The sequence below is a fragment of the Rattus norvegicus genome, chromosome 3 (genome assembly GCF_036323735.1).
Source record: "Rattus norvegicus strain BN/NHsdMcwi chromosome 3, GRCr8, whole genome shotgun sequence".
Classification (NCBI taxonomy): Eukaryota; Metazoa; Chordata; class Mammalia; order Rodentia; family Muridae; genus Rattus; species Rattus norvegicus.
This window is the reverse complement of record NC_086021.1, coordinates 137,841,357-137,868,057: the sequence shown is the minus strand read 5'-3', so window position 1 is coordinate 137,868,057 and position 26,701 is coordinate 137,841,357. Positions and strand designations below refer to the sequence as shown.

Here is a 26,701-nt window from a genome sequence, read left to right as displayed (position 1 = left end):
AGTCATGTCTGAGGTTCTGGGCTCCATCTCCTGTAAAACACATACACAAATACACACACACACACACACACACATGCACACACGCACTAGTTATAAAACCAATATACAAACACTTATCCACATACCTTAATAACTAGCTATTATATAAATAAAAATTATACCATTCACAAAAGTGAGATATAAGCTATGTCGAAATAAACCTAAAAATGTGGAAAATCTATATGACAAACTTTACTGAAAGATATAAAATAAAGCTTGAGAAACAGTATTCTAGATGCAGAGAGTAAATATATTAAGTCAAACCACAAATTTAAAATAATTTCACACTCACATGTATAATTTAAAGAATTGAACTTACAAGTCTTGAGAGTAGAGTGATGGTTGGGGAGAGCAAGGTTTAGAGAGGAGAGAGAGAGAGAGAGGCTGAAAGGTTAATCAGTGGGTACTGAGTTAGACCGAAGCGAGATGTCTGGAGAGCTAGTTACACAGCTAACAGATTATAGAAACCAGCTTTCTGTGTATATTGCAAAAGGCTACAAGAAAAGACTACAAAGTTTTCACCATAAAGATGTGCTAAATTTATTTAATCTGGTTAAAATGTCATATAATGTACACTGTTAATATTTAATTATTTAATACTTTTTAATGCTTTTATGTGTTAATTAAAATAGTTACAACTTTAATCAAAAATTTAATGACCCATTTTGGAATTTGTCAAAGTGATTTTAAGAATGAATGTGGAATCATAAGCAGGAAAAGAGATTTAAAAAAAAAAGAAAGAAAAAGGGGAAAGCCAGAGCTGTCATGATGTCAAATGGTTGCCCATCATAACAGCCCCAAGACAGGCCATGTAGGGACTAAGTGGATGAGGGACCACAGCTTTTAAATCAGAGGTAATTGACTCCAGAAAAGAAAGGCTACTCAATAAGACCCACGTAAAACACCAGCCCCTTGCAGCCGGTTCCAATGCAGCTCAATAAAGGGGAGCTGGCCACCCTTTATGGGGACACTGGTTATTCACTGAGTCTGGTAACTCAACAGCCTGGCTGTGTTTTCACCAAATCAAGATGCCTTGATTCGAGTGCTGGATACAAAAATAAATGGTGTCATGTGCACTATCAGTCATTCTCTGAGCTTATTTACTGGAGAGAAAACAAATCTCATACATGTGGAAGCCCCACGGATAAATATGGAATAATTAGCAAGAGGTAGCTGGTTTCCATCCCTGGACGACCCCGAATGTTCTACTGAACCTCACATTCACACCACTAAGGGTAGGGGGTGCTAATTGTCAGGCTGCCAGGTGTTTGTGGTGGTTCCCATGTCCCCATGGCGAGCAGGCTCTCCCCACAGTTTGCTGTCTGAAGACCACACATACCTTAGCCATCATCATCCTGTAGGCATAGAGGTGTTTGCCCTTGCCTTTTCCCAAGGCTCCTTCATACTTCTCCACAAAGGCTTGGGCTTCCCTGGTCAGGAGGAAAAGAAAGCAGAGGGTAAGGAGACACAAGAGTTAAACCTGAAATCTAGACGGTGAGGTCGAAAGCTTTACACGCTTGTACCCTTAGTTGCAATGCCAATGTTATGAATCAGGGCATTTTGTCAACTGAACTTTTCCTACCGCCAGCACTAGCAGGCATAGAGTAGATACTGATAGGCAGGGTTTTGTCAATTTTCTCCAAGACTTTGCCCCTTGGTGTTGCATATGTGAGCAAACGATTACATGACAGGTATAGTGAAGTTTAGCAACATTAAAACAGGGAGGTTCAACTGGGCAGTGGTGGTGTACATCTTTAATCCCAGTATTTGTGAAGCAGAGGCAGGCAGATCTCTGTGAGTTTGAGGCCAACCTGGTTCACAGAGTGAGTTCTAGGATAGCCAAGATTGTACAGAGAAATCTTGTCTCAAAAAAAAAAAAAAGAAAAAAGAAAAAGGACAAAGAAAGAAAGGAAGAAAGAAAGAAAGGAAGGAAGGAAGAAAAAGGAGGTTCACAAGGCATGGTGGCACAAACAAACATTTAATCCAGCACTCAGGAGGTAGAGACATGCTTGTAGGCCTGTCTCTGTGAGTTCTGGGCCAGGGCTACATAGAAGAGACCCTGTCTCAACAAAACCAAAAACAGTAAATAGATGATAGATAGGTAGGTAGGTAGATAGATAGATAGATAGATAGATAGATAGATAGATAGATAGATAGAGTTAAAGGATAGAAGTCAGAGAGACTAAAAGCAGAAAAACTTTGTTTTTATTTTTTAAATTGTAGATATGTGTGTGTACATGGATATATGTGTGTCACTGTGCATATGTGGAGGTCAGGGGACAACTTTTGGGGAGTCAGTTCTCCATCTGCTATGGGTTCTGGGGATGTAAACCAGGGTATCAGGCCGGTGTGGCAAGCACTTTTACTAGCTGAGACATCCTGCTGTCCCATAGAATTTTAATTGTGGTGGGAACGCCGTGATTTGAGTCTGAAAGGACCCCTACAAGTTCACATTTTGAGTATTTGTTTCCTGGCTGGTGGTACTATTAGAGGAAATTGCAGAGCCTTTAAGAGGAGCCGGTTGGCTGAAGCAGGGCTGCAGGGGCAGCCTTTGGATTTACTCTGGTTGCCACCCTCAGCAACTTTGCTTTTTTCCTTTGATACACTGATGCCTCTGGAGCTGTGAGTCAGAATCACCCTTTCCTCCCTTGAGCAGTTGCTTCTGTAACAAATCTCACACTGGCTGAGACTTAACCTTAGGGCCTTCTATATAGTAGGCACAAACTCTCATGCTACACTCTCAGACCCAGTTCCGGTCATTTTTTAAGACATCAGTCTTCTGATGAAGCAAGAACCACCTGACTAGGATTGAAATAACATCAACTCCTGGGCGCCAGACCTTCATATGCAGATAGCGCTTGCTACCTTGTATCATTGTTCATGATGCCAGATGCTTCTCTGACTCATCTTTATTCCCAACCTTATCTTTCAGGATTCAACATAGTCTCTTGACCTTGAACACAAAAGATGTTCAAGCTTTAATAATAACAATGACTCCTGTTTATGGATTCTGTCTAGGGCCCTTGATATTATTTTGAATTTGTGGAGCAATCCCACAGGGCATGTGAAGCTGAAAGGCTAGGAGAAGGGGGCCAGTGTGAGTGACTAAGGAGCCTCTTAGATGGGGCAGGAGGCAACGCTCACTCAGCTTTGCTGTCATTGTTCTTTGTACCCTGTCATCCTGAGACAGTCTCTAGTCCCTATGCGTGGGCCAGCTAGCCTCATGAGTGTGTCAGAGGCTGAGGCCCATAGCAGCACTTCTGAAAAAGAGGATGTAGCCTCTAGGAAGTTGGCTGCGGTTGGAGATTGTGGTGTTTGAATGAGAATGGCCTCCATGAGCTCCTATGTTTGAATACCTGGTCCCCAGCTAATAGAACTATTTGGGAAGGTGTGGTCTTGTTGGAGGAGGTGTGTCACTGAGCAGAAGCGGGGCAGGCTTTGGGGTGTCTCTGTCTCCTGCTTATGGTTCAAGAGGTGAGCTGTTGGGCTGGACTCCAGCTGCTGGCTTCCTCATTTCTGCCATCATGGACTCTAACCCTCTGAAACCATGCTATAAGTTGCCTTGGCTGTGCCTGGTGTCTTAGGACAGAGACTTCGCTGGTGGCAGAGTCATGCAGCAGCCAAGGGGTTGCATTCTACAACATCCGGTAAATCCAGAAAAGTAATTAACGGTATAGGCTCTAGAGCCAGAGTTTCTGTGTTCAAATCCAGACTGGATCACTCAACTTGTTATGAAACATTGGGCAAATTACTTGGTGATTCTGAGACTCGGTTTCCTTGTCGGTACACTGGGAATATAATAGTGCCTCTGTCACAGGGATGTTTTGAGAAAATGGGATTGCTATGTCCACTGTACTTAAAAGAGTAGGATCTGGCATCTAGGGAATGTTCAGCAAATAGTAATTAGTCACAGTTCTGCAAACAAGAGCATATAGCCTGAATGCAGGAAGGAATGATGGGAACTTCCCTGCAGAGGGGACACTTGGGCAAGTCTCATTGTGTGAATGAGATTCAGTCAGGTAGGATTCATCACACTTCAGTGTTCCCTCAGAGGATACTAGAGAACTACCCAAGGCCTTGGTACAGGCCTGCCTGTCAGCCTTGGCAGCTGTCTGTGTCAACCATCTCCAGATGACTGAAGAGGTGGCTCTTGAGAGTAAACACCCAGTGTCTCCATATGGGATGGGTCTTGAAGCTGTTGACAGAAAAAGCCACACTTCAGATTTTTGTACTGTGTGCTCCCTTGTTTCTTGGGCTGAAGACAGCAGGAAGCAGGAGTTGATGACTGAAGGAGACCGTGGTAACTGTGAAGTGCCTCTTCAGGGGTTCCAACAGTTTCCTCATCAGAACAGAATAAGCTCAGTCAGAACTCTGCCTTATGGCTGGGACAGAGTCAGTCAGAAATGAGTGCTAAGGTCATCCTCCCCACCAAGGCCAGCTCCCGAGTAAAGTTGTGCCATTGAAGGAGGGTGAAGAAGGGGCCTCCCTGTGGCAGGATGAATCAAAATGTTTGAAGGAGCTGAGACCTGACTAATGGGCAGGAAGCGGGAATAAGTCTCCTCTAGTGAAAGAAAGGTAGCCACTTTTCCAGCATCCTCTGTGGGAACAGCAAAGTGAACCCCACTTGACTGAATCTTATACACCCAGTGAGACTCAGCCAAGTGTCCCTTCTTTAGGGTAGTCCTTGTCACCCCTTTCTGCATTCAGGCTGTATGCTTTTGTTTGTGGAATTGTGTCTAATCTTGGGTTTGAGACAATTGAGTGTGAGACCTCTGGAGTTACTAATTACTGGCACATTCTATCTCATGAGATGGAGAGATCTTTAAGCAGATCCTGGCTAGAGTAGCCCTGGATGCAGAAAGGGGTGACAGGGGCTTCCCTCCAGAAGGGACACTCGGCTGAGACTCAGTGGGTGTATAAGATTCAGTCAGCACTTTGGTTTTCCCACGGAGGATGCTGGAAACTTAGGGGCTGGAAAACCTGAGGCCTAAGCCTAGAGTAAGGCCTGCTGGAGGAGGGAAGAGAAGGAAAAGGAAGGAGGTTCGGACATGCAAGACCTACTGTTTGACACAGAGATATGAAAATGAGGGAGACGTAGTCACTGCCAACCCTGCCAACAACAGGAACTGTGAAACTTGAGCCTTCTGGAGACCTCGTTTCCTCCAGTGTCTCAGTGATGCTCTTCCTGTTGCTAATGGAAGCTGTGTCTAGGCTGTACATGAGTACAAGGTTCTGTGAGAAGGACACTGGTACAGGAGGAAAAACCCAGCCTGTAGGACAGGGAGAGGAACTCCTGGAAGGAGCCAGCCCGCTGTCCACACAGTTTTAAATTGGCAAAAAAAAAGTATCTATTTATGGTATATACACTGATGGCTACATCAAACCAATCAACATATTAAATCCTGAGCTTTTTTTTTTAGTAGTGAGAGCCTTCTAATATTTGCTCTCAGCAACTTTCAATTACACAGATGTTGCTATCACTATGCTGAACATACATTCAAATAAGTTTAAAAAAAAAAACCCAAGAGTCCAGTTAGTCACACTAGGTGTGTTTAGTGACCAAGACCAAGAGTCACATGTGGCTAGTGACGACTGTATCCCACAGTACAGATGTGAGGGATTTCTAGTATGTCAGGAAGTTCTGCAGCAGGAGTCAGGGGACACCGCAGGGAGCTGGGGCCCCACTAACTTGTCCTGCAGCGGTTAACTCTGCTTGTTAGAACCACTGTCAGGATCCATACCTTGTCAATGTGGCCAGAATCTTTGCTTTGTTTTTCGAAATAAATAATGTCAAGACATGACTCCCACACCACTCTCCATAACAATAGGAGCTTAATCCAAGCATGAACTAATTTGTGTTTGAGTAAGTCGCTGTTGTTGAAAATGGAGGCCAGATGTGGGGCAGCAAAGTCGAGGCGCACGGGGGTGGGAGTGGGGGTGGAGGTGGGGGCTTTTCTAGTAGATAACCAGAAATTATGCAATGTGAGTTCTGGTTTAGTTCAAAACTGATGCAGACATTCAAGAATTTAAAAAAAAGTTATTTTGATATGTCAGCCTTTCATATGCAATTCAAGGTTAAGGGTGAGTTGGAAATGGCACAAGTAGGGAGCGGTACCACAATTCAAACCCAAACCAATGGAGCACCATTACCAGTGTGGCCTTGCCTTAGGACACAGAGACATGCTAACAGACCTTTCCACTTGCTGTACAAGCCATTAGTGCAAGAGACAGCTGAGAGGGGAGGTTGTGGGTGCTGAAAGCAGACAAGACAGTTGCCCTTGCCTAGAAGGGACGTCACAGTCAGCTTCCTCGGAGGGCATTTCTGTGTTGGGTTATGAGAGAGGGTGAGAACCAGCGCGTGCGGCAGGGCGTGGGAGAGATGGTTATAAGTGACTGAAGGCCTGCGCACAGACCGATGCTGGCAAGTCTGTGCCGTGCTTGCAGTAGGGAGGCTGGAAGAGCCAATCTCCTCTCCTGTTCTGTCTCACTGGGGCAGAGAAGAGGAAGGCCCTCCCCCGTTCTGCAGGAGATGAGCCTCCTGTGCAGGAGAAGCTCATTCCGAAGCTCCCTCACCTGAGTTCCCTCAGCTTCTTCGCCATGGGCCAGGGTTTGTTCCTCATGGTAGTGATGAGCTTCTTTTTCTCTTCCACCTGTTCCAGGATCTGAGCCAACTCCTCTTCTGACAGGGACTCTCTAGTGGAGACACTGGAGGCCAAGGAAGTAGTCCTACGGGCAGAGCCATGGCTGACACAGGTGAGTTAGAAGGGTGTGGACAGGGGAGGAATTCACAGGAAAGATGGGCAGGCGCCTTGACACCCACAGGCTGGAGCGAGCCTGGCCCCACCAGAAACTGGCAGTGGCTCCTGCTACCAGCTAAAGGAGACCAAAACTGTCCTGTAGTCTAAGGTATGACTAGGTTGCCTTCCCAAACCAGATTTCTCTGAGTTCTCCACCCATATACTCTCTAGCACAGTGGTGTCCAATAGAAATAAAAGTTGAGACACTTTTAATGTAATTTCATTCATTCATTCATTCATTCATTCATTCATTCATTCCTTGTAGGATTTCGGGGCTGACAGGATGGCTTAACTTGGCAAAGCACTTGCCGTGCAAGCCTTATGACTTGTGTTTCATCTCTGGAATCCATATTAAGGCAAAAGGAGAGAATCGACTTCAAAAAGCTGTCCTATGACCTTCAAATGTGTCCAGGGCATCCACCCCCATACACATGCACTGTGCTGGATAGTTTTATGTCAACTTGGCACAAGCTAGTGTCATCTGAGAAACCTCAATTAAGAAAATGCCTCCTGAAGACTATACTTTCAGGGATCATTTCTATAGTTCGTTACTAGAGAAAATGCCTCCTGAAGATGGGGCTGTGGGCAAGCCTGAAAGGCATTTTCTTAATTAGTAATTGATTGGGGAGGGGCCAGACCATTGTGGGTGATGCTGTCCCTGGTGTGGTGGTTTGAGTAAAAATGTCTCCCCCTAGGCCCATAGGGAAGGACACTCTTAGGAGGTATGGCCTTGTTGGAGTAGGTGTGGCTTTGGCTGAGGAAATGTGTCACTAAACTGCCAGGCTTTGAAGTCTCAGAAGTTCAACATTGTTCTCTCCTGGCTGCCAGGGGGATCAAGATGCAGAACTCTAGGCTCCTTGTCCAGCACCATGGCTGTCTGCACACCTCCATGTTTCTCATAATGGACTGAAGCTCTGAAACTGTAAGCCAGCCCCAAATTAAATGCTTTCCATTATAAGAGTTCTTGTGGTCATGTTATCTCTTCATAGCAATAGACGCAAACTATGCCTGGGCCAGTGGTCCTGGGTTCTATAAGAAAGCAGGCTGAGCAAGCCATGGGGAGGGAGCCAGTAAGCAGCACCCCTCCAAGGCTCCTGTCCTGACTCCATTCAGTGACGGACTGATATGAAAGTATAAGCCAGTAAACCCTTTCCTCCCCGACTTGCTTTTTGGTCATGGTGCTTATAAAGGCAGTACTGGAAGCCCTAAAACACACACTAATACTCTTGTTTAATCACCTCAAAACCTTATTTTATTTATTTTAAATGATTTCATTACAAATTTAAAGTCTGAGAAAGTCCTTCATAAATCATTCATAAATATGAAGAGCGTAGCATATTTTTTTATTTTAAGAGTCCCTGTTGAAAATGATAAACTGTGACCACAATTATTAGTCTCACTTTAAGAGGCAGTAAAGTCCTCAAGTAGCGAGAGGGCTGAGGTTACACCACTATGGCACTATTCAGAATTTAGAGCTTAATCCTACACTGAACAGGAAGAAATGCGATTTTTTTTATGGTCTAATGAGGGCACGCTGTCCCTTAGTAATGTTCCTCCCCTGGATTCTCAAGTGTTCAAATTCATAGCATTTCTGACCTAGGTGGAGACCTAACATTCCGGTTGGGCAGGGTCAATCCCTGGTCTAGGAACCACCCTTAGGAAGGTGGGCTCACCTTTAAAGAGATGGGCAGAATAATTAGTCCTTCAATAAGACATGGCCCCTGCCTCTCCTCCCTGGACCAGGTTCCCAGGATAGTAGCTCACCAGGCTACAGTCAGGTACCTTGTAATCTGCTTGTTTCTTTGAGTTACCCAGAAAAGCATAACTTCTTTTCTTCTTCTTCTTCCTCTTTTCCATGCATGCTTTCCTTAGCACTCTAGGCTTACCCATTCTGGGTTTTCTTATGCTTTCTCTAAAGCCCTCCTCCCCACCACATGACTGTCCACCATGTATCTGGATTCTGTACTGTCAAAATGCAATAGATTCCCCCTTTCTGCCTCCATTTTCTGGGCAGCAGCTGGCCTACCCTGCAGTTATTTTAAACCTTCACAGAATTGTCCTTGAGTTTCCATTTGAGTCTCTTCTTAAGTACTTTTATTAATGAGGCTAGGAGCCCCAAGAGGAGACCTTGATTTTTCTTGTATCAATATTGCGTAAAATGGTTTTGACTATAATATGACACTGAGAATGACCAGCGAAATTGAGATGTACCAGATTATATGAGATTGAACTTTGAATCAGAATAGCTCGTGCCTATCCATGAGCCCGGATGCTAGCCAGGGTCAGTGAAAGGAACTCAAAGAAGTCCTCCTGGTCAGCGAAGGGTCCAGAGCAGGTATTTCCTAGGCTGAGGATGCTGACTCAGAGCCAGGCTATGGTTCAGGTTACAGATAAGTCAGCAAGACCAGGAATCTATGGTCTTGCAAAAATGCATGAGGTGCTCTCTGACACACCAGAGATCAGCCCGAAGTTCACGAAATTGGGAAACTCTAATTTAAAGTTTTCTAAGAGCCATATTTAAATGGTGACATGAAATGGAAAAATTTAATAATTTACACAATTCAATCAGATTATATTTTTTAACATAATCAATGTAAAATCATCAGAATATTCTGTTGATAGTCTTTTGGCTCTGTCTTCACAACCTGATGTTCATTCTTCATTTATAGTGCATGTCAATCGAGATATCAAATTTTCATTATATATTCTTGCTCTGTACTTATAGTTTGTAAAATTATACTTGAAAAAGTAGATTCACACACACAAATTCCTTTAGACATGCTTCCAAATCAAGTGGTATATGGTTATTTTTCTTTGCTGTTGATATCATTAACAAAATATTTTGATTCCAAAGCCAGTTCAGGTCAGTTTCAAAACTATATCTGTCCAAGTTAAATAAATTCACTATGTCAATCTGGTTGTATTAATGTCAAGTTTAAATTATGCTACATTAAATTAAGTTGGAAAGTCATTTCCTCCTCCCTGGTCATATTTCAAATGCCTAATGGTTACTGCAATGGCTAACACAATTACAGAGAACTTCTGGAGAGAATCCCCATGCTATGCCCTTCCCCATGCCCTGGTAATACTACCTGCCCAGCTGCTACAGGATCCAAATGATTGTGTGTGCTCAGTGCAGCCTCAGTGATAAAGAGACACAGTAGCTGACAGGGTAGGTGAAAGGAAAGGTTATGTGTGGTGGTTTGAATGAGTATGGCCCCCATGGACTCATATATCTGAATGCTTGGTCCCCAATTATCGGAACTATTTGAGAAGGACTAGGTGGTGTGGCCTTGTTGGAGAAGGTGTGTCAATGTGGGTGGGCTTCGAGGTTTTAAAAGTCCAAACCAGGCCCACTGCCTCTCTCTTTCTCTGTCTGCTGTCTGTGGGTCAGGATGTAAGCTCTCACCAATTGCCCTAGAGCAACACCTGCCTGTTTCCTGCCATGGTGATCATGGACTAACCCTCTGAGGCTGTAAGCAAGCTTTCAATTAGATGAGTTTTTCAATTAAATAAGCTTTTATAAGAGTTTCCTTGGTCATGGTGTCTCTTCACAGCAGTAGAATGCTAAGACGTCATGTCTGGATAACCTTAATGGTGCTTATGAAGAGAGTAATCAGGACTACTGCTAATTCTGGTTTTAGAGACGAGTTTACAAAAACCTTGGAGTTTTAGCTTCTTACCTCTTGGAAATAAAGAAATCTTAGCATGCTAAGGGATCTGGCAAGCCTAGCCATTGGCACTTTTGGTCATACTTCACACATTCCCAGTGACAACTGTCTTGGAGTCTTTGTACTATATTTTCCCTCACTAGATGGAGTTGTCTTTATTTAAATTCCATTTTTCTTTTTCTGCAGATACTGAAATGCTCACCTTCTCGGTAGAGGAAACTAGATGCCTCAGGGCCCCAGCAGTACAGCACTATCAAATCTTGTCCTGGGTGCACATTGCTTTCTGCCTTGTCTTAATTGAGTCTCATCTTTCCTGCTAGATAATCAGCATCTGGGGAACTGAGTCTTTTTATCCTTCTAACCCTGTCATGTCAGTCAACTAAAATTGGCACCACTGAGTCCTCATCTGTAGCGCCTTATATTGTACATGTCATTTAGAGTACTGGTTCCTTCTAAAATATAAGATACACAAGGGAAATCGATGTGTTCAAACTCATTGGAGGTGTAGCTTAACGGTAAGGCATGTGCTGAGAATACAAAAGGACCTGGGTTCAATCCTGGGCACAACAAGCAACAACCAAAAGAAAAAGCCAGGCAGGGTAGCATTTGATTATAATTCCAGTGCGTGAGAGCTAAGGCCTGTTACTATTGTATAGTAGTACAACTCTGAACACAAATCAATGTGTTAGTATGTGGCGTGTGCATCTGAATATGATGCCTAAGGAGGCCAGTAAAGAGCACTGGATCCCCTGGAGCTGGAGTTAGAAGCATTTGTGAACTTCTCATCACAGGGGCTGGGAACTGAACTTGTGTCCTCTGGAAAAACAAGCAGTAAGTGCTCTTAACCATTAAGCCATTTCTGTAGCCTGGAATGAAACACTGTATCTCTCTGGTTATAAGATTATTGGAACAATGCACCCCATTAGAATTTCCAAGGAATCTCATGCTGAGAGAAGGAGAAGGTTGAACCCTGGGCCAGCCAGAGGAGATACAGAAAGAGATTTCACACAGGTCTAACAGTTTGTCAGACCACCTTGCAGGAGAGATTGGACCCGGAACAGATGTTGAGCAGGACCATACCTTGGCCAGGACTGCTTCAGTATACATATCTTCTGCTCTTTATTTAAACCTAAACTTCACGCTGGGGCATCAAGAGAGACTTGGAGTGTGGCTATCAAATGTCTTTGTTCATCCCCCAAAGTGGTCACACTTAATACATCTCCTTTCTCTTTCTCTTATTGAATATGTCAGGGTCCAGGCTCTGGCCCTAACTAACTCTGTTGAGCAGAGAAAGCATTCAGGAACCCAGAAGGAAGATCAAGAGTTTGCCTTCATTCTCATTCTCACACCTGCTTCAAAAGCCTCCCTCATCCATAATCATAAGGGATTCTCCAAATGTCCCTAGAAGAGAGTAAATCATAGACAATCTCTAATGAGTGCCAGAGAAGCCATCAAAATCAGTAATCACTGAATGGAAGGAAACCTGATCCATTAATTTCATAAGTTGTCTGTCTACTATTATATACACAACTGCCGCCCATATATGAGTGGAGCAAAGGACTCCAAATCAATTACCCAAACACCCACAGAGAAGGGTGCACGCACACAGAGGAAAGAGTGTGTATCATCCCTGTGTGATTTCCAAATGGCTTCATTATCTGTATTCATTATTCATGAATTTTAGCTGGTCTCTTCTGGAGCGATAGAGAAGTTCCCAGCTGAAAGTCAGGAACCTTGAGCGCTCATCTCCTCCCCATGCTGGGGCCACCTCCCACACCCAGAACTTCGCTCCCAATAGGAGCTGCTATTAACAAAACAGTGTATAGAGGCTGTTCTGCTGGTCTGGAGAGGTAGGAGCAAGAGCAGTGACTACTTCTCTCCCAACGTGAAAACCAACCCTGCCAGGAACAGGAAGGGAGTAGCTGAGCAGAGCTACGGCACACCTGGGCTTTCTCAGATGCTTGCCTGTCTCCTTCCTCAGAACCTCCCTTTCCTTCCTTGGAGGTGTTCTCCGCTCCGTGAGGGGAGTTCTCCGGTCCTTCTTCCTCCCCTGGGAAGGCCTCTCCACTTTGCATGGTTTCTGTCCCCGCAGTCCCTTTTGATAGCTTCCATGCTCCATCTGTTTCTTCCGGGAAGACCCTGGTCTGGGGCTACCCTTAGCAGGATCCTTCCGGCTAGACTGGGCTCGGTGCCCATCTTGGGGACATGCAGCTATGGAGGTTTGTTTCCTTGTGGGTCTCCTTGCTGACTTGTCATCTGTAAGAGCAGAATATAGACAGTGGTGGCTCTACAGGACTCGGCCTGAGAGAGCATCACCCCCTGTGGGGGTTGGGCAGCAAAAAGTCAACATGCTTCCCGGAGTCTGCTAGCTCTGTTGAGCTCAGAACATGATGCCCTCAAATGCAGCGCCTTGGCATATTGAGTGTTTTATGTTGAAGAAAATTGAGAACCCACAGGTGCTGGCTCTCTGACCTTCCTTCATATTCCAGGAGACCTACCCTGATGTAGAAGTGCCCAGTTCTACAATATTAGGAAAAGAGAAGCCAAGAAGAAGAAGCTGGGCAGACAGACTTTCCCATGTCTGTTCAACATCAGCCCATACTCTACTGTTCTCCAATATAACTGTTCATAAAAGTGCAACTCTCCCTAGAGCCTTAGGCCTTCGTTTCTGAAGCTCTTATGAGAGTCCCTCTTCTATGTTCCTTTATGACAGTCTTTTTCATTTTATGCATCTTACCACATGGGTTAAATAAGTCCCAGATGCTGTTTAAAGTGTAAGAGAACTGCTTCCATGCAGCCCTTTGTCTGTCCTTTGATCTCAAGAAACTATGGAAGCAAGAGAAAAAACGGGCTTAAAAAGCCCAGTGCAAGGCAAGCAGGGGGTGGGAAAGGACCCAATCTTTGGTTCCCACAATGGCCTGGGCCCTCCTCCCTAATCACTAATGAAGAAAAAGCTGCACAGCTGGTCTTAGGGAGGCATTTTTCTCAATCGAGGTTCTCTCCTCTCAGATGACTCTAATTTGTGTCAAGCTGACATAAAAACAGCCGGGACAGACAACATAATGTTCTGGGCATGTTTCAAAATGTTCTTGTTTCTCCCTGATGGAATCACCAGCCTTTACTGTGTGAAATGCTCTTGGTAGGAAAGCATATGGAAGCATTGAGGGAAGAAAACGAGGCCCGTAGTGAGGACAAGGGAAGGGACAGAGTCCCCTCCTCTTCTTTTCATTACGTGGTGGTTAAAAATCAAGAAATGGCAACACAACTAATAAATCTAAAATTATCTACCGAGATAATGATCAGTTTCCCAAAGATTTCTCAAAGATTTTGAAATATAAAATAAGTAAAATGTGTTATTTAGGGTCAGAATATCTACAACTTTAAGTTTAAACATATTAGCACCTCTCTCTCATCTTCAGCCCCAAACAATACACATCATACAACTGCCTTACAATTTCATTTACAGAAAGGGATTTATGTTAAGAAATGAGTAAGCTAGGGCTGGAGAGGTGGCTCAGTGGGTAAGAACACTAACTGCTCTTCCAGAGGTCCTGAGTTCAATTCCCAGTAACCACAACCATCTGTAATCGGATCCGATGCCCTATTCTGATGTGTCTGAAGACAGCTACAGTGTACTCATATTTCATATAAATAAAATAAGTAAATCTTTAAAGAAAAGAAATGAGTAAGCTAGCTTATGTTTTGTTCTTGCTGGCTTTCTTGCTGTTGCGATAAATACTGATCAAAAGCAACTTGTACAAGAAAAGATTCATTTGGTTTCTACTTCCAGGTCACAGTCTGTCACTGAGGGAAGTCAGGGGAGACTCTCAAGGCAGGAGCTGAGGCAGAAGCCTTGGAGGAATGCTGACTGGCTTGCTCTCTACCAGGCTCCTAGCTGACTTTCTTTTTATACCACCCAAGATCACGTACCTGAGGGATAGCTCCCCATAGGATTATTGTCAGTCAATAATCAAGACAGTTCAGTTCCCCACAGACATGCCCACAGGCCAATTTGACTGGAGAAATCCCTCAATTTAGGTTCCCACCTCCCAGGTGACTTCAGACTCTGTAGACTCAGAGTCTCAGCTCAACAGTTCTCAATCTTCCTCATGCTGCAACCTGACCACTATACCCAGCAAAATTCTCAATCACAGTGTATGGAGAAAGAGAAATGTGCCACAGTAAAACCAAATTTGAGCAATTTCTATCAATCCATCTCTACAGAAGGCACTAGAAGAAAAGCTTCAATCTAAAGAGATTAACTAGATCCAAGGACACCGGAATGATTCATCTAAGAACAGTAAATTTAAGGAAGGGGAAATGCCCACACCTTGAGGACAGAATAACAGGAATCAATAGATATGGCTCACTAATAACTTTCAGCATTAATGGTTTCGATTCCCCAACAAAATGACACAGAATAACAGATTGGATTAGAAAGAATCCTCTCTTCTGTTGCACTCAAGCAGCAATCTCACTATCAAGGAAGAAAATAAATTATGACTCTTGCAGGTAAATGGATGAAGCTAGAAAAAAAATCACCCTGAAGAAGGTAACCCAGACCCCAAATGACAAATACTGTATTTTTCTCTTACGTGTGGATGTTAGTATTTAAGCTTGGAGTACATGCGTTACAATCTGAATAACCACAGAGGTTAGGACCAGCAGGCAGGAGAGGCTCTGCCAAGGAAGGGGAAATAAAGTATAGTGTTATGGAGAGATAAAGAGGAAACCAGGGTAGGAGGGTTAAATAGGGAGAGGAATGGGAAAGAAGGAGACAGGAGAGAATATGGGAGGGACAATTAAAGCTAAAGGCCTTTTAAAAAGCCATGTGAAAGCCCACACTGTAGACACTTCCTAGAGTACATGCACTATGAAAGGAATGTAAGTGGAATCACCAAACAATAGGGAGATGATGCCACAAACTAGATCTCTTATGCCACCAAGTAAAACCCTGAATGACAGAAACGGGCTACATCTTGTGGGATCTTTGGCCAAAGAGGTCCCATAGAACTCCCCAAACACTACAGGCTACGGGTTGCTCTCTACAACCTGATGGTAAGACCCTACTGCTGAATATGCTCACTAACGTCCAACACACAGAAGTAGAGCTGTTGCCTAACTGGAAACATCAATCCTACTAAATAAAGTTTGTAGACCTGTAAGGTACTCTGCACTGCCACAGGTAAGAAGAAATCATCAGTATCTCCTAGCGACAAACCTCGCACCCTAAAGCAGCAGCCTTCCTGCAAGACATATCGGTGCAATTGTGGCATGGATGTCATAGGGGTAACGGACCACTTCTAAACAATGGAGTCCACGGGATGGCACAATGCTGCTAACGTGGCCATTACCCTGAGGCTACACAGGTCATGGGCCTGGGGCAAAGCCCGGTGCTATTATTTTGGTAAAGGGACATAGCAACAGATGATTTCTAGTGACATACTGCTACACCCATAGATTCGTGCCTCACTTAGTCCACAACAGAAAAGCTTCTTGCAGTAGATGGGAGTCCACACAGAGGCCAACTGGACACTGTGCAGAGACTGAGAGATTTTGGAGCACTCAGTTCTAAATGTCTTCTTCAAACCCTTCTTCTCAAGGCTCAAGGATGTATGAGGAAGAGGAGGAAGAAAGACTGTAGGAGCCAGAGTGGATAGATGACTGCAAGGAAACATTGTCGTCTAGACACAACAGGACTCACAGAGACCGTTGCAACATATGCAAGATCTTCAAGGGTTCAAGCCAGACAGGATCCCAGCACTGAGAGGAAATGTAGACATGAGATCTAAGCCATAAACTAAGACATGATTTGCAATTGATACCTACTAAGAAAGGGAAAATCAGTCTTCTCCGACGGAGTGTCACTGAATAGATCTACTACACTCCAGGGCAGATCCCATGTCCAAGAGAAGTTGGCCAACGCAAAATGATGAGCTCCGTGTGTGTGTGTGTGTGTGGTGTGTGTCAGTGTATGTGTGTGAGTGTATGTGTGTGTGAGTGTGTGTGAGTATGTGTGTGTGAGTGTGTGTCAGTATATGTGTGTTTGTGTGTGTCAGTGTACGTGTGTGTGAGTGTGTCTGTGTGAGTGTATGTGTCTGTGTTAGTGTGTGTGTGAGTGTGAGTGTGTGTGAGTGTGTGTGAGTGTGTGTGACTGTGTCAGTGTTTGTGTGTGAATGTGTGTGAGTGTGAGTGTGTGTGAGTGTGTGTGAGTGTGTGTGACTGTGTCAGTGTTTGTGTGTGAATGTGTGAGTGTGTGTGTGAGTGTGTGTGTTTGTGTGTGAGTGTGAGTGTGTGTGTGTACTTGTTTCAGTTTGTTTTGTTTCGGTATATTCAGTCTTATTGGGCTTTTCTAGTTAGTTTTGATATTCATTTATTTTTTTTATTTTTTGAGAGGGAGCTAGAAAGAGAGAAAGAACATCAAGTTGAGTGGGTAGGGAGGTGGGAGGAATTTGAGAGGAGTTTGGGGGATGGGAAAACATAGTTAAAATATATTGTATGAAAAAATTCAAATTCAAAAGATTAAAGGAGATTATGTGATTGGCTTTAACATATAAATGATTATACAAATTAAGTATTTCAAAATATTTCTAAGGAGCTGGGCACAGGGGCACGTGGCTGTAATCCCATCACTTGGGATGCAGTTGTAATTGCAAGGAGACCAGGAAGTGGAGGTAGCAGGCAGGACCTAAGCACTTATTAGCACAATCCTCAGTGTCAGATATGTTTAATTGACACAAGAAACCGAAGTCCTGGCAATGGAGGAGAATCTTTCTTTGTAGCTTCTATGGCCTCTTCAGCTTCTCCTAGGACTGACTGGCTAGCTTCTTCACAGACTCACAGAAATGCTGTAGTCATCTTCCAGGGGGAGGTGTGGGAGACTAGAAGGCGCCTTGGGAGGGAGAGAGACCCTGGCTGTAGCACCTTCTAGGTGCTGCCTTAATCCCTGGGCTAATGAATGTTCTTAGCTTACCAAGGCAAAGCTCAGTGTGTCTCTAGTTCTGGGAGCATCCTGGTTAAAGCAGAGGCCGAGCAGCAAATGCCTCTTCCCCAGTTAAACTGGCTGCTTCCCAGAAAGGACTCAGGCGAGTTACTGAGTAAGGGAAGAGGGCGGGAGCAGGGCGGGGACGGGGCCGGGTCTGGGGAGGGAGTAGGGGGGGGGGCGGGGGTGAGAGCGAGGGGTGAAGAAAGAGGAAGGAGAGTAGGACGAATAGCTGGAGTTTAGAGCTAACATCAGCCTGGCACACTACCCAGCAACCCATCATTTCTTCACACCGCACCTCCCCCTCGACCCTATCCTCCACACATGAGAGCTGTTCTGATGGCTTTCTCTCTTTACCATGTGGCCAAGGACAGGAAGAAGGCAAATTGCCCTCTGAAAGTCACCTGGCAGCAGCCCCATTTCACTATGGTAGCCTGCACACTGGAACTCGGTGCTGCCAGTTACTTTATTCAAGCTGCTGCTCTCAGTCCAACACTTTCCTGATACCTTAGAAAAACCTTAAGTTCAGAACTCTCCCGTCTTCTCCCCCATGCAACAGAAAAACAGATAGCCACAGTGCGTGAGAATTGTTAAGGAGAGACAGCTGCAAACAGTGACCTTTAGGATCATGCAGATGGGTGGCCAGCTCTAGCTAGGTCGTTAATGTGGTTCTGCGTGACTCTCTGCCCAGGTGATTTTCAGTTCCTCCAGGAGTCCTGCAAGGAAGTGACAACCACCCTCATCCCATCGGGGGTCGGAAGAGGCTAGCTATCCTGAAGTTGCTAAGCTCAGGTTGCAGGATCTGAACTCAAATGCAGGGCCTTTCCGTGCCTCTTGAGACTGCTTCTACTGTGCCAAGAGGCCTGGTAAGTAAGACCCATGAGGATGAAGATGACGACTCACCTTCCCCATCCAGGCTCTTTAACTGGGGGCTCATGGTCACCAGAATTTCAAGGTCCTCACACTGGCTGACGTCTTCATATACTGCCCGCCTGGGGTAATTTCATGCTGTCATGGTCACTGGCCTCTTCCTCGGACCTGACAGCAGCTGGGGTCCTCAGAGGTTGAAGGTAGAGGTAGGTTTTGTCCGGGAGAAAGATGGGGAGGAAGCAATGAGTTTGCAGCACGTCAATCTATCCAGACACTCCTCCGCTCTGTCTTCTCTGCCAAGGACAGTGTGGCCTCACGTTTCAGACATCACTTATACATGAGGGCCCTAGAGGGGTAGGAACTGCAGGCTCATCCCCTGACAACGATACCACTTGCATGACAGCCAGGGAAGGTGTGAGCGATGTGACAGGGCTCTTTCCCAGTGTCTTGAGTCCCTGACTGGGACGAAGGTGTAAGTTATCTGGGTTTTGGTTTAAAATGAAGATTATAAAAGGCAGGCAATGGAATCATCTCGCTTTCCTCTCTATCCCCCTCCTGCACTCAGCATCAAGCCATCGGCTTTGTGATTGCTCCGCTAGCCCTCCTGGGTCTTGGAATCTACACCTTGGACCTGAGCCAACAATGACTGTCCCTACTGAAGTCATCCGCTTCTTCATTCAGTAGCTTTCCCTAGTGCTGCTCGCCTTTAGGGACGGTTCATCTGGATGCTTTGAGAACCACTATTTTTGTGTAATGGCAAAGCTGCAGAACCAGAATGGTACCAAGGTTCTTATGGGTATCAGTTGATACTGGAGTTTAGAGGGTTCCCCTAGAGGGATTCCAGGTTTTTCTATCCCTTAAAAAGGAATTGATCAGAGACACAGTGCAGCAAAAAATACTCTTCCAAGGAGGAATCTGACTGGGACAGGGAGGTTCAGTAGCTCAACAGTCCTGTAGAGAGTTTTTGTTGTTGTTGGGTTTTGTTGCTGTTTTGTTTGTTTGTTTGTTTGTTTTCTGTTATCTTAAGAACATTAATCCAGCAGCAGAGAGGGACATGGACCTATAAAAGTCCCACTTAATTAATTTCAATTTGATGGGTACATGATATTTATTTACCAAAACAGCATCAGTAGCTTCCCCACTAGGTCCTATGACCTTCCCAATCATGGGATTTTTGACCAGATTTACAGTATGAATTCCCTCCACAGAATTGGTTCCAAATACAACCGGAAAGTGGTTGCTCACCCATGAAGCAAACTTGGTTGCTACTGCACCAGTTGGTATATCTTGCCTGGGTAGTCAGTTGTACTGGTGCACCACGAGGGCTAGCTAATGGGGAGGAAACTTCCAGGCCAGTTTCAGCTTTATTTCTTTGTAATCCGTGACCAAGATGTGTGTCGTCTTCAGCAATACAGTCTTTTTTTTTTTCTTTTCTTTTTTTTTGGAGCTGGGGACTGAACCCAGGGCCTTGCGCTTGCTAGGCAAACGCTCTACCACTGAGCTAAATCCCCAACCCCAGCAATACAGTCTTACTATCGAGTTCTCGTTGGTAACCAGTAGCAAAGGCAATTATTCTGAACCATTTGGGGACTTTAGGGACCTCCCTGACCAGCACCTTGTAGGAAGGTAGCCTACTCCTGACACTGCCTGGGTCCTCCTCATGATTGAATTGTCCGTTTTCTTGTTGCTTGTTTGCTCTGCATATTAATTCTGTGGGATGTATATCTGGCAGAGATTCTCCCCCATTCACCAGGTTGACTTTTACATGACTGACAGTTTCTTTTGTTGTAAAAAATGTTGTGATTTTGTAAGTTCTCGCTTATAGGCCGTTATTCTTATTTCGCAAGGACTAAAGTTTTATTCGGAAGTTCTCACTGGTGCCTGTATCTTCCCACTTGTTTCAGGTCTTGTGTTAAGGTCCTTGGCATTCTTGCTAAGATTAAGATTAAGCATGCCAACTCTCTACATTTCTATTTACTATAGTGCCTAGCCAGGAATAAGACAAGAGGTGAAAATAAAAGGGATACAAATAAGAAAATAAATCAAAGTGTCCTATTTCCATATATGATTATATATGGATATATATGAATATACATGTGTGTGTGTGTGTGTAAAATATATGTATGTGGGGATCACAATCCCTACATCAGCAAAGTGGCAGGATACAAAAAAGGGTAGTTTTTCCTATATGCTATATAATAAATAATAAAGGAGAATATCAGAAAACACAAAAGCACAAAAGAGTCTAAAACAAAATAAAATGCTGTGGGATAAACCTTCTAAGCAAGGGTATGAGAGACCTTTGCAGTAAAAACTTTAAAACACTGAAGAAAGAGAGGAAGATGCTGAAGGATGGAAAGATCTCCCTTCCTTATCAACCAATCTCTCTCTCCCTTTTTCTCTCTCTCTTCTCTCCCCCCCGCCGTGTGTGTGTGTGCGTGTGCGTGCGTGTGTGGTGTGTAGACGTGTGCACACATCTGAAAGCCATAGCATATAAGTGTGGGCAGAGGACAGTTATATGAATCTCTTCCACTATATGGGTCTCTACATACTGATGATGACAGATCATCAGTCTTTACAGTAAGCATCTGTCTTAGTTGGGGTTTCTATTGCTGGGATAAGACAACACAACAGAAAGCAACTTGGTGAGGAAGGGCTATTTGGTTTCCTACCCCCCCCCCCCCGTCACTGAGGGAAACGGAGGCAGGAACTCAAGGCAGGAACCTGGAAGCAGGAAATGAAGCAGGAGGCATAGAGGATTCCCACTTACTAGCTTCAGCCTTCTTTCTTAGGCCACCCAGGGCCACCTACCCAGGGGTGGCACCACCCTCAGTGAGCTGCACCCTCACACATCGATTGTGAACCAAGAAAGTGCCCTGCAGCCTTGCTTACAGGCGATCTGATGGGGGAGGTTTGTTTCGTTTGGTTTTCTCTTCAATTTAGGTTCCTGTTCCCAGAGAACTCTAGCACTTGGTTTAAGTTGTCCTGAAACCAACCAGGACAGGACAGGATTTGCTGAGCCATCTCCATAGCTCTTGGTTCCTGCTTTCAAACCAGTCTGCTAGTCCATGTATTTTGATTGGGAAACTAAGATCATTAATATTTGAATTATTACTGAAAGGCAGGTAATAATTCCTGCATTGTAAAAAGATGTATTTTTAGGCCAGGCATAAACTCACACATCTTTACTTCCAGCACTGGGGAGGCGGGGGTGGGGGGAGGGGGGCTCTATGAGTTCAAGGCCAGCCTGCTCTACAAAGTGAGTCCAGGACATCCAGGGCTATTATACAGAGAAACCCTGTCTCAAAAAAACAAAAGAAAAAAAAAGAGATTTATTTTTGTTATTTAGTATGGTGTGCATGTGTGTCTGTGTGTCTGTGTGTGTGTGTCTGTCTCTCTCTCTCTCTCTCTCTGTGTGTGTGTGTGTGTGTGTGTGTGTGTGTGTGTGTACATATACATAAGTACACATGACTGTGGAGGCTAAGGGCATCAGGTCCCCTTGGAGTTGGAGTTACAGCTGGCTGTGTGTAGCCCAACCCCGGTACTGCCAATTAAACTCAGGTCCTCTGCAAGAGCAGTACATGCTCTTAAGCACTGAGCCATCTCTCTAGCCTCCTACCTTAAATAAAATTTTGTAGTGTATTATCATCCTAATTCTTATTTGTTTAGTTACTATTCTAGTATCATTTTTACCCCCTGGAGTCTCTTTTTCAGTCTGAAGAATTCCTTATGGTATCCTCTATAGATAGAGCTGGCCTAGTGGTCACAAATGCCTTTAGCCTGCTGTTCTCATGGAATATTTTTCTCTTTCCATTAGTTGTAACACCATTTTGATGGGTGACAGGCATAGTAATCTGTTTGGCAGTAGGCAACACTGTGGTCGTGTGTGTGTGTGTGTGTGTGTGTGTGTGTGTGTGTGTGTGTGTATTTAGAGTGCAGTGTCCACAGAAGTTAGATCTGGAGCTAAAGTAAGTTAGTCAGCATGTACTCTGGGCCACTGACCATCTCCTGTGTCACTTTTCTGGCCACCATTCTCCATCAGAGTCTAACTCAGGCCCTGGATCTGATTGGCTCGGGTTCTGGATTTAGGTCCTACTCTGGATCTGGCTTTGGTTTAACATCTGGAAGTGTCTCTGGAAGCTGAGTCTGGGGAGTTCATAAGCCCCCAAAGGATCATGGAACACAATGAAGGAGAGGGGAGAAAGAAAGGTTAAAAGAGCCAGGAGTCAAGGAAGGAAAACTTGTGTCTCCCGGACATGCGGACCACTGCACTCAGGAACTCACAGCATCTGTGCCTCCACACAACCAGCTTAAGATCAAGCCAATCAGCATCCCAGCGGGATGAGGGAGGGGGTCATTAGCCCCAGCCCTAGCTGAGGAAATATTGACAGTCGGCAGCTGCTAGGGGAAGGAAAGTCAGTTTTCTTTAAGGGTGTAGTCCTTGGTAGGTTGGCAATGCTTCAGTAGGTGACCCCATTCCCAAGTGCATATGACTCAGGAGCTTCTTAAGAAACACAAGAGAAAATTAGTCCTGGAGAATTTGAAGGTGGGTGAGAGTGAAGAATAAATGCCACAAAATGCATTATTTTATACTCATACGAAATTCTCAAAGGATAAGCAAAAATAGTTAAAAAAAAAAAAGACTAGTCAGTTATAATGCTTCCGAAGTGCACCAAGAAGGCACAGACGTAACATTTTTCATGGTTACACAATCACAATGTCTTTTAGCACCTTTTTTCTCAGTGCCCCTTGAAGATACTTCCCAACACAATTCTGGCTTCCTGGTCAATAGCAGCAGATGTCCAAGTAGCTCACCAGAACCCCCAGATTCTTTCAAAAGATCTTTCAAGCCACTGACGCCTGTCACACAAATAATGGTCACACAGATGGTTCAAAAGAACCCAAAACTCGAAAGAGTCCCAAAAGATAAGGCTAGACATAAAATGGCAGTTTGCCAAATGGCTCAATAGAATCCAAGCAACTCAAAAGACACCAAAACTGACGAAGAAGAAGAGGAGGAGGAGGAGGAAGAGGAGGAGGAGGAGGAGGAGGAGTAGGAGGAGGAGGAGGAGGAGGAGGAGGAGAAAAGAAAAAGGATGGACCATCATCCTAAGGTGCCCTGACTTAGCAATGGTCAAATTTTGGGGTCTATAGACCCCAACCACTCATTTGTCTGCATCACTGAATAGAGAGGAAGCAATTGACATTGCTTGAAGTGGAGAGAAAGAGCTGCTGAAATTACATGAAAGCTTCGTGGGTCAGTTCCATCTTCTCTCTCCATCTGGTCCACTCAGGACTGACTTGCTGTAAGCAATTCAGAATGCAAATGTAATGTCTCTTTTCATGGCTTGACAATCCAAGACTGTTGTGTGTGTTTAGGGAGGGATGCGTGAGCATGTGGTTAAATGTGTGTAGTGTATAAACAATCATGTGTGCACCTGTGCATGGTACCCTGTTTTTTCTTTCTCCTTTATCATTTTGAGGATCTCTCATTGAATCTGGACTAGGCTCACAGTTAGTAAGTGATTCTCCTACCTCTTTGCCCACATTGTCATGTTTGACTTTTATGTGGTTGTGGAGGGTTTAAACTCAGGTCCTCTGCTCACACAGCCAATGCTTTTATCTAGAAAGAAATCTCTCTATCCCAATATTCCAAAATTATTGTTGGGAACTTTAGGGTCAAAGTTCAGGCTCTGTAGCCCAGGCAGTGCTGGAGAGCTTTCCCTGGTGGTGTGGACAGACGAGTTGGCACACTGAACAACTCAGCTATCACTCAGGCCCAGATTCAGGGCTTTGGGGTAACCTAACATCTACCCCATTTATATTTTTCTTTTGTTGGGGGTGGGAGATTGCAAGGGCAGAGGGCAGGTACAAAGAAATTGAGGTACATGATGTGAAATTCACAAAGAATACAACGTTTAAAAAAAAAAAACCAAAAACCTCAGGTTCTGGCAGTCCCAATAAGGCTAACTGTAAATGTACCTTTTATTCACAAGATGTAATTGTTGTCTTAGAGGCTCACTTCTGAATAAGCTCATCCTTTCTAATTCTTTCTGAGCTCTGGATGATACAACTCAAGCTGTCTGGCTCCTGTCCAAGCTGACTGATTCAAATTGGCTTCTTTCAGCCTCTCACTGAATTGCTCCTCTTGGAAAAACTGCCTCTGACTGCAGGAACCTTGAACTGCTCTAAACTGAGATCCCCTCCTTTCCTGACTCACTCTGTGCCGTTCTTTAAAGTCACCTCTCTTTCCTGTGCCGTTCTAGTGAGAGTTGGACGTATCCTATTTCCGACTCATTCTGTCAAATCTTTCTCTGGTTTGTCACTTTGTCTGCCCCTCAATTAGATGTCATTTTCAAACATGGCTGCTTCCTTCTACAAACTAACCTTACCGTTGTTGTTAGAGATTTAAAGGTGTGTACTAAGAGTGTGTCTGGGGCTGGGGATTTAGCTCAGTGGTAGAGCGCTTACCTAGAAAGCGCAAGGCCCTGGGTTCGGTCCCCAGCTCCGAAAAAAAGAACCAAAAAAAAAAAAAAAAAAAAAAAAAAGAGTGTGTCTGTATTCCAGCCAGATCATACTGTAATCCAGAGTATGTCTGCTTGCCAGCTAGATCACAGAGACCCAGAAGGTCTTTGGGTGTTCCTGGATTAAACTTTCTCTACAGCTAAATGTGGTTCCTCATGCTCAATATGCCAATTAAGGTGATAAGTAATGCTGAAAGGTGGAGAAAGACATTCGGTGTGGTCACCTTGGGAAGCGGAACACAATGTTTAGGCATAAATAGGAGGCCAGAGCTATGTCCTGTAAGGTGGTCTGAAGAGTGGTCAGAACTGTGTGAATCCCTTGATGTAGAAGAGGTAAGGTCCTCCTCTGGCTGGCACCGAGTCTCAGCTTTTTCCTCCTTAAGGCATGAGAGTCACGGGGAAATGTCAATGGTCTGGAGTCCATTGTTTCAATAGACTGGTAACACAAGTGTCTCCCTTTAAAAATATCTCTTTCTGTGGTCAAAATAGCTACATCTCATCAAGATCTGCCTTTTATTTTAGGTGATTTCAGCGTGAATAGGTGTGAAACTTCTTGAGTTCACACATTTACAACTCAGGAGGAAAGTCACCCACTGAGAAGAGCAAAGCCTTTGAGTGCCACAGAGACTCGGCTTCCATCCTCTCAGAAAACTTGTTTATTTCTTAACACAAGGGCCTTTGCTAATTAATATTTGGTTTACAGATTGCAAATTCAACTTAAAAGACATAAGCTTTGCCTCGGTAAGTCATCCCACTGGAGGTGGGGTTGTCTGAGAACAGGCAAGATCATTACTGCTAGAGCTAAAGGTGCTGTTCTATACTAATTATCTTCCATTATGTGCTCTGAGGAAGCCAAATGCACAAGAGAAGCTACTGATCTAACAGTACAACACCAACTGCATGTTCCAGGGTGTCACTAAAGTCTTTATCAACGGACACTTCTTGCATTAATTTGTTAATTTATCCCTCCAATTAAAAGTTTATATATATAATTAGCTATGGGTGTCTGCTTACTAAACATCCAGTGCCACTCACAGAACCTTGTAAACCAGTACAGTGGAGGGATCCAGTTGCATGCAGGTGACACTGTCACTGGACAACATGATCCGGTGCTGCTGTTAGGTTGATGCTCCCCATCTGCCAACCACAGCAAAGAGCTCATTGCTAGGAATTTTGTGGTGCATTGGAGGAAGAGGCTGGGAGATCTGAATGGAAGCAGCATGCTCTCAAGTATTTTGAGGTATGAAGTAGGAGCGGGTTCTGAGGCTTGTTGGAGTAGTGCTGGTCTCTTAGCCTTTCTTGATTAGCAATGAAGGTGGGGCACAAGAATCCTGGCGGAGACTCCTGGGGTGGTCGCTGCCATTTCAGGCTCTTAGAATGTTAAACACACCCCAGAATCCAACTCTGGGAAGAATGTAGACTTCTCAAATGAAGAGACAGATGATACCTGATAAAAGCCAAGCAACAAAACTCACAATGAAACCCACGGCCGGGTGCCAACCATGGATCTTGTTTGTCTGTTAGCTATTTTTAATTTTTGTGTATAGGTGTTTGTCTGCATGTACAGCTGTATTCCTTAGAGACCAGAAGGTTTCAGATACCCTGGGACTGGAGTTACAGACAGTTGTTAGCTGCCGTAGGGGTGCAGGGAATTGAACCTGGGTCCTTGGAATGAGCAGCCAGTGCTCCAAACTGCTGGGACATCTCTCCAGCCCCAGGATCATGTTTTATCATTCATTTGTTTGTTTGTTTGTTTGTTTGTTTGATCTGCTCATTCCCTCCTTCACCATTCTAGGAGACAGGAAGAGACAAGGCCAC

At 44.5% G+C, this 26,701-nt stretch overlaps 1 protein-coding gene and 1 pseudogene across 1 annotated transcript in view; one reads left to right on the top strand and one right to left on the bottom strand.

Annotated features, from left to right (window-relative positions):
• Tmc2 (transmembrane channel-like 2) overlaps nt 1–18,545 on the bottom strand; it is a 67,950-nt gene extending 49,405 nt beyond the window's left edge. Inside the window, exons 1-4 of the mRNA NM_001106510.1 lie at nt 18,393–18,545; nt 12,451–12,763; nt 6,613–6,765; nt 1,379–1,469 (exon numbers count right to left, since the gene is read on the bottom strand). Of these exons, the coding sequence (NP_001099980.1) occupies nt 1,379–1,469; nt 6,613–6,765; nt 12,451–12,763; nt 18,393–18,426 (591 nt within the window). The 5' untranslated portion in view covers nt 18,427–18,545. The remainder of the gene's footprint in view (nt 1–1,378; nt 1,470–6,612; nt 6,766–12,450; nt 12,764–18,392) is intronic.
• LOC120102118 (small nucleolar RNA U3) lies at nt 7,350–7,436 on the top strand (annotated as a pseudogene).
• Nucleotides 18,546–26,701: the final 8,156 nt, after the last annotated feature.